This window comes from Petromyzon marinus, chromosome 8 (genome assembly GCF_048934315.1).
Source record: "Petromyzon marinus isolate PM22_M1 ecotype Great Lakes invasive population chromosome 8, UKy_Petmar_22M1.pri1.0, whole genome shotgun sequence".
Taxonomy (NCBI): domain Eukaryota; kingdom Metazoa; phylum Chordata; class Hyperoartia; order Petromyzontiformes; family Petromyzontidae; genus Petromyzon; species Petromyzon marinus.
Genome location: NC_133674.1, coordinates 17,514,784 through 17,522,862, shown reverse-complemented (window position 1 = coordinate 17,522,862; position 8,079 = coordinate 17,514,784). Strand labels below are relative to the sequence as shown.

The following is an 8,079-nucleotide window of genomic DNA, read 5'->3' as shown; positions in this document are numbered from 1 at the left end:
CTTTAAACTGTGTGCGAGCAAACAAGGTGTTCTGACAAATAAATTAGCATAAAAATTAGCATTTGATTGGCGGACTTGCCATTTGGCGCGGGGATGGGGGGAAGGGGGAGTTTACCTATTGATGGTGTGAAAAGGGAATTTATAAGAGCTGCGAAAGTTTGGGGTACCACTACTTGAAAAAATATACTGTACCATTGAAATTAGTTTAATGTTTAGTTCGATTTAGAACATCTCGCCTTATGCCCGTCCAAGGACGGGTGTATTGCAGTAAAACCTGAAACTTGCAAGCGAAAAGCAGACCGCGACGTGATATTTATTGCATCAATGCGTGTGCAATTTAGTAAGGGCGCGGTGACACAGACCCATTTCATTTAAAGGTTATAATCCCTTGTTCATCATGACGTCCTGTTTACTTCGATGTCTCAACAACAGCGTTACGGAGATCACGTGATGACGTGAGGGTTCTGCCTTTGTCGTGAGGGTGAGATCACGTGATGACGTGAGGGTTCTGCCTTTGTAGTGAGGGTGAGATCACGTGATGACGTGAGGGTTCTGCCTTTGTAGTGAGGGTGAGATCACGTGATGACATGAGGGTTCTGCCTTTGTAGTGAGGGTGAGATCACGTGATGACATGAGGGTTCTGCCTTTGTAGTGAGGGTGAGATCACGTGATGACGTGAGGGTTCTGCCTTTGTAGTGAGGGTGAGATCACGTGATGACGTGAGGGTTCTGCCTTTGTAGTGAGGGTGAGATCACGTGATGACGTGAGGGTTCTGCCTTTGTAGTGAGGGTCGTGAGTTGACGCCGAGGAGGGGGGAGGAGGCCCCTCGCCCCACCCCCCATGTGGAGTGACGTCAGCCGCTAATTATTATGAATTGGGGGTGGGGGTCCATTTGGAGGCCGTTACCTGCTCATGAATATTAATGAGGGGGGGGCTGTTCGATGTGGAGTGACGTCACGAGCGTTAAGGACAGCCATTCTTGGGTGATTATCGTCGGTATACGGTCCGACTGTGCACATTTTGTCGTCACCAAGACATTCCAGAGTGACCCATTCATTCCCTGACATTATTAATACATTATCTTTATGTTAAATTATGTTGAAGATTTATGGGGCTTTTTTTGTAAACGTATGCCCGCAAGGGGGCAGCCAAAGAGCCGCATGCGGCTCCTTAAACCGCAGATTGGCGACCCCTGGGTTGGCACACTGCGCTACGAACCCGGCTATCTGGGTTCGACTCCCACTTACGGTCAAAAAAGCAAAATTTGTGACGAATAATAGCAATGTTCTATACTTTTTAGGCATAAGAAATTTTTAAAAATAACACTTAATACCCAGGAAAAAAAATTGTTACATAATGTTACCTGAACCTGGTCCTGGGCCTCCCCTAAGTCGACTCAGACTCAAATGAGTACCTGGTGCGTTGTGTAAAAACATCGCCACTGGGGAGACAAAGGCGGTCGGGCGTGGTGGCTATACAGGGGATCATTGTCTTTGTACTTTCCTGTTGGTATTGTCTGTACTGGATATGCATGTACATTCAATTTCTTTCGCACCGTACGTGGCCAACCGTGCTAGAGATGCCGCGACTCTAAGGCTCTTTGTTCCTCTCACACAGCTTAAAAGCCGTGATCTGAACGTGGCTCTCTCACTCCAGCGCTGTCCTACCAGACAGTCTCGCTCCCTTCACCTGATGAAGGCCGCTTGTGTTGTGGCCGAAACGTCGTGAGAATATTATTGTTATTTTATTTTATCAATTTATTATTTTATTCTCATTCAACGTGACTTTACCGAAAGAACCAAAGAAGATGAATCATTGCAGTCACGAAAGCTTTAAATCGAAATTTAACCGCCTCTACGGGGAGGGATTCCACACATCCTTAAGATCATTCAACAGACTTCGGGATAAGAAGGCTCAACTAATCGAGTCTCTCACCTTTCTGAAGAGATGCCGCGACTCTAAGGCTCTTTGTTCCTCTCACACAGCTTAAAAGCCGTGATCTGAACGTGGCTCTCTCACTCCAGCGCTGTCCTACCAGACAGTCTCGCTCCCTTCACCTGATGAAGGCCGCTTGTGTTGTGGCCGAAACGTCGTGAGAATATTATTGTTATTTTATTTTATCAATTTATTATTTTATTCTCATTCTACGTGACTTTACCGAAAGAACCAAAGAAGATGAATCATTGCAGTCACGAAAGCTTTAAATCGAAATTTAACCGCCTCTACGGGGAGGGATTCCACACATCCTTAAGATCATTCAACAGACTTCGGGATAAGAAGGCTCAACTAATCGAGTCTCTCACCTTTCTGAAGAGATGCCGCGACTCTAAGGCTCTTTGTTCCTCTCACACAGTTTAAAAGCCGTGATCTGAACGTGGCTCTCTCACTCCAGCGCTGTCCTACCAGACAGTCTCGCTCCCTTCACCTGATGAAGGCCGCTTGTGTTGTGGCCGAAACGTCGTGAGAATATTATTGTTATTTTATTTTATCAATTTATTATTTTATTCTCATTCTACGTGACTTTACCGAAAGAACCAAAGAAGATGAATCATTGCAGTCACGAAAGCTTTAAATCGAAATTTAACCGCCTCTACGGGGAGGGATTCCACACATCCTTAAGATCATTCAACAGACTTCGGGATAAGAAGGCTCAACTAATCGAGTCTCTCACCTTTCTGAAGAGATGCCGCGACTCTAAGGCTCTTTGTTCCTCTCACACAGCTTAAAAGCCGTGATCTGAACGTGGCTCTCTCACTCCAGCGCTGTCCTACCAGACAGTCTCGCTCCCTTCACCTGATGAAGGCCGCTTGTGTTGTGGCCGAAACGTCGTGAGAATATTATTGTTATTTTATTTTATCAATTTATTATTTTATTCTCATTCTACGTGACTTTACCGAAAGAACCAAAGAAGAATATACAGTGTGTTCCATAAGTCTGGAATCATATGAAAATATTACAAAAAGGCAATAATAACGCTTTTATTCGACACTTCTGCTAAAATGAGCAAGGATGGCAGTGGCTGTAATCGTCGGTGGATCTCCTCGAAGGTCCACTGCGTGGTTTATCTTGTATGGATCCCGTTCCCCTTAACTTTGCAACAAGTTTGCTAACAGAGCTCTGTGTTCTTGGCTCGTGGTCTGGATGAGTCTGTTAAATTCAACAGCGACCTCCCTCTGACTCCGATTTCCTATGAGTAGAATTATCTGGACTCGTTCTTCCTTACTATGAGAAATCTTGGGCCTGCAGAAACCAAAAAAATATAAATTCGTTATTTTCCCCCTACAATTCCAGACTTACGGGTCAACCTGTAGATTAGAGACTCCACAACAACTGCACATTACCCAATAATTTCCTATATAAACCATTTAACCTGAATATTTTTACAAACAAATGTTACTGCATTCTTAACGGTCTCGTTGGCATGATTATAATACCGCGATAGCATTGTATTCTTGTGTGAATTTACGTCATTAATAAACATACCTGTATTATTTTCTAGATGTATTTTACTTGATCACCGTTATAAGTGAAATACAGAAATTGCAATTATTCTTAAACCCGGTCATTTTAAAGTCATCCATTTTCAGCGTTTTGCAGTCGTGCCATTAAAGTATTTTATAGATACTCCAGTATTATTCGATATCTGTTGTGGATGTCCTAAAAACAATCCTTTTAAAAACAGAACAATATTGGTTAATATACATGAATTGCTCTCATGAATCTGAAAATGGTAACCTGAAAAAGTACACTTCCCATTACAATGTAATTTGCTCAATACTCAACGAGTAACATCTATTTACTAATTTTTATTCTCGATGGTTTTTCATTTGTTGCTTAGAATCACTGCAGTTTAAATTCCCCTACCTCCTGAACTATACGTTTCATGTCAAGTATTGTTATGTCCTGTAATTAACGTTGTCCTCTCTTTGTCGATGTTGAAGTATAACAGCCCGCAATTACTTCCTGTGTTACATTTAGTAATGACAGGGATTTCAGTGACAAACTTGGGATTGTCCTTGGGAAGCATACCAATTTAATTTAAATTTGTATCAATTTGTAGTATCTTCATGTTCCTGTAGGCTGTAAACTCTGACATTCTCTGATGCTAAACATACCAATCATCCTCTTATACCTGAACCTTGTACCAACCTTTGTATTGAAGTTACCCATTTTGGTGTTGTCCTTTATTTTTTCCCTAATTTAAAATATGGTTAATTTCATGATTATATTTCAGTCATATTTCAGTCAACTCATATTTAAATGATCGTTTTGCAGTGGTTCAAGAAGCTTCATTTTAGCGAATCAACTGTGAATTACAGTTCTCTGGAATCCTAAAACCCCACTCCATAATTCAGTACATTAATGTCTCCCTTCTATGCTAAAATAAGTTGGCTCTGTAAATATATAGAATTCCCTCATTTTACCATCACCTAACTGAGCTCAACTATAGTGGATTGTTCAATTTATAACCCTCGGTCCTGTCTCCAGATTAACAAGGTTTTCCAGTCGGCAAGTAGTACGTTGCAACATTCAAATCCTAAATGCGTATTGTTCTTTCCAAACGGCAATACCCCACACCTTTACACAAAACAGCTCATGCCATGGCTTGTCGAACCAGAACATTTGGGAGACTGGGCCATGGATTAGGCTTAAAGTCCATGGAGGTTATGTGATCATACTTCATTATGCTAGTCAGTGCAGGTTGAAGTCGGGGAGCATAGAACTACGGCACAACATTGGATTACCGCACTGCCCTCTGCTGTCCACCACGTTGCTGCTCAGCCAAACTGCAGTGCAATGGACGTGTAGTATTTACCCATCCAAACATTATCCAGGCTCATGCATGGTAATCCAAGAGATTTGCAAAAGATTTTCAGGCTTATCTAGAAGTTACGCCATGGCCAATCCACTGCTGGATGACATACTTCCCACGCCGCATCCATCTATCACGAAACTGGAATGGTCATTGGATATCAATGCGACGTGGATAATAATTCGCGCAAGCCACTGATGTTACGGGTAAATAACTTAACTTTTTTTTATTGAGAATCATCAGCACTGCAAAGTGACCCACCAAACCGGGGTCAGTCCTTAAAGTGCAACCTTCTTCTTTGTATGGCTGATGTGGTTTGAATTCGTATTAAGGTTAAAGCGAAACCCTGTTAACCCCTTATCAGTGCCTACCTTATTACAGACCAATTCAGACCTTATTGGTCACCCCGTGCCCTTATAAAAATCAACGTTCATCCAACAAAGTCCCATCACAAGGGAGAAACACAAATAGAGAACAAGGCTCACAAGTGACATCATCACATTGATCTCTCTAATGAACAAAACTGGAGGATTTATGCACAAATCTGGCTGTCACCTGATGATGGTAGTTGTAATTATTGGCGAAACGTCGTACTCAGATTGTAAATGCTGTGGTTTTGCTCTCCAACACACCGGTGTTGCTGTACTAGTCACGAATTGGCGTGTTTTGTTGTACGTGACAAACCTTACTAATCGGCTGTGTCGGGTGGTGGCGGGTTTAACGACACATTTATATCTACGCGATCTAACCCTAAACAGAAACTAAATAATGGAAGACAAAAATTAGTTTTGCACGTATTCAAACGGCTGTGTGCCGCACGGACCCGAAAACTAAATTTCCCTGAATACCCCCAAGGGCTTAAACCCGTACGGGTTCTAGATTTGAAGCTTTCGTGACTGTAAGGATCCATATACTCTTTGGTTCTATTCGGTAAAGTCACGTAGGTAAAAAAAACCCGTACGGGTTAACAGCTATGGAAACGCATGGGGGGTCCAACAGTGGGCTCGGCGTGACTCCTCCACGCGATGGACGAGAGAGGACGCGGTTATTGAGAAGGTCCTTGGTGAGTGAATGGGGGTGGCGAGGGTGGCTGTGTGGCTGTGTGGCGAGGGTGGCTGTGTGGCGAGGCGAGTTGGCACGGGGGTGGCGCGACTCGTGCTGCTGGTGGTGCAGTGCTGCGCGCTGGCGCGCCACCTATGGCGAAAAGATCAAACAAATCGCGACGCGACGCCCGCCAGCCCCGCCCCGCCCCGACCATCTTTGTAGGGGGTGAACTCTCCCTCACAAACAGCCCAAGTTGACGTCGTCAATTCACGACGGGCGGGCGAGCCGCGTCGCGTTCGATTGAGCAGGCCAACCCAACAAACACCGCCGGTGATAACTCCGCTACCACCACCACCAACAACAAACCAACCAGCACCAACCCCCCCCCTTCCTTACCCAAGATGGCCGCTGTTTAGGTCGACGCGCGTCGAGTGACGTCTCTCGCGCCCAGCGCTCGCGCGCCGTTCGCTCTCCGCCCCTCCGCCTGTCGACGACGGCGCGGGGTCGCCCCGTCAATGAAGCGGCGTTGCCGCCGCTGCCGCTCGCGTCCCTCCCGCTCGCCGTTGACGAGAGGAAGCCTCATTTTATATATACAGAGAGAGCTCTCCCCCCCCCCCTCTCTTAGCAACACACACAACCCCAGCTTGTAATTAACCGGAGAGGAGGAGGAGAAGAACAAGAAGAAAAACCCCGCTTCGTTTTTTAACAGTCGGCCCCCTTCGCCATCGTCGGGAGATGAAGAAATTCTTCGACTCGCGGCGGGAGGGGAACGCCGGCGGCGGAGGAGGTGGAGGAGGAGGCGGCGGCGGCGGCAGCAGCAGCGGCGGCGCCTTCGTGGGCCGGGTGTACGCGGTGGGACGGCACCAGGTCACGGTGGAGGAGGTCCTCGCTGAGGGTAAAATTCACGGGGACCTCGATCCCTCCTCTTCGGTCTTCCCACCGTCTGTCTCCCGTCATCATCCGGCATCGGTCATCCCACCTTCCCCGTCTCGTCTTGTTTCCGATGCCATCCGTCTTCCAAATCCGGCTTCCAGGTCTCACCCGTCCTCCCCAACTGTATTCCATCTTGATTTTAAATCGTCGGTTCTCTTTCCTGCTGCGACTTTCATTCGTCAGTTTCGTTCGTGTCGCCTTCTGTCACCCCATCGTTATCCCCGCTCTTCGTTCCCGGCCCGTGCAACCTCGTTCGTTTTCCCATCCGCGTTACGTCCCGTCTCACTTTCTTCCTTCGTCTGCCGTCCGTCCGCCCAAGTGTACTGTATTCCGCCAGTTTCGCCAATTTGTCTTCAATTCGAGTACAGCACTGCACAATCCGCCTGCTAAATTTCTCTCTCATCCGTCTACTTGTCATCCGACTTGCGTTCTACAGTACAACCATTTTTTTTATTCCATCCATTTTCCACCAGTCACTCCCATCTTTCTCACCTGGTCCCCTCGCTTAACATCCGTGCGGCTCCGAGGCCCTTTAGTCTCAATCCTCTATCAGTCCCCAAGTTGTCACCCTTTAATATCCCATCTGTATCAATCCGCATCGCGTCCGTATCCGTCTCCTATCCAACTTACATCCAACTCCCATCCGGCTAACTCGCATTCACCCCAATACCTCTCGTCGCCCACCCCTCATCACCCCTAATTGGTCACACTTTCCATAATTTTCATCATTACTCCATCTCATCCTCTTACATCTCATTCTATTCAACCTCAAGGCCAAATTAGGTCAGCAGGTTTGACAATTTTGCATGGAATAATTGAGATGTTATGGAAATGTAATTTTTTTTTATCCAGAAAAGCCGCTATCATGATCCATGTTTTTATATTAAGCCAATTCTTTTTTTTTACAGTTGTTTTATGTTGGCATTTAGCAGAGAAAATCCACGTATATAAGTTGATAACATTCAAAGGTCCCATTCCAGATGGGTTCACAAACCTATTTGCAATCTCTGGCTTCAATGCAGCCAGCATCGTGGTTTGAGGGTTTTATGAATCTGTGTGACTCACCATACTTGTCTGGCTAAATTATTCTGCCACGTCAATAAAAGTACGTGCATGTCTCATTTGGTTGGTTGTATCTATCCTGTACTTGTATCTTCATGCAGTTTCTAGAACTGCAGTATTTGCAGTATATATAACACAACAGAGACACTCATGGTTAGACATATCCACATACAAGCTGTGTCATTTATTACAACATGTGTATGCAATGTGCTTTGCATTCAATACTT

General features: G+C 45.4%; 1 protein-coding gene across 12 annotated transcripts in view; it reads left to right on the top strand.

Annotated features, from left to right (window-relative positions):
* The first annotated feature begins 6,306 nt into the window (after positions 1 to 6,306).
* AAK1 (AP2 associated kinase 1) overlaps positions 6,307 to 8,079 on the top strand; it is a 44,844-nt gene continuing 43,071 nt past the window's right edge. For 4 of the 12 annotated variants that reach the window (XM_032949979.2, XM_032949976.2, XM_032949978.2 and 1 more), the window contains exon 1: positions 6,309 to 6,752. In XM_032949979.2, coding sequence (XP_032805870.1) covers positions 6,593 to 6,752 — 160 coding nt within the window. In that variant the 5' untranslated portion in view covers positions 6,309 to 6,592. Of the gene's footprint in view, positions 6,753 to 8,079 lie in introns of all 12 variants that reach the window. The other 8 variants (XM_032949983.2, XM_032949982.2, XM_032949981.2 and 5 more) reach the window with 3 other exon arrangements.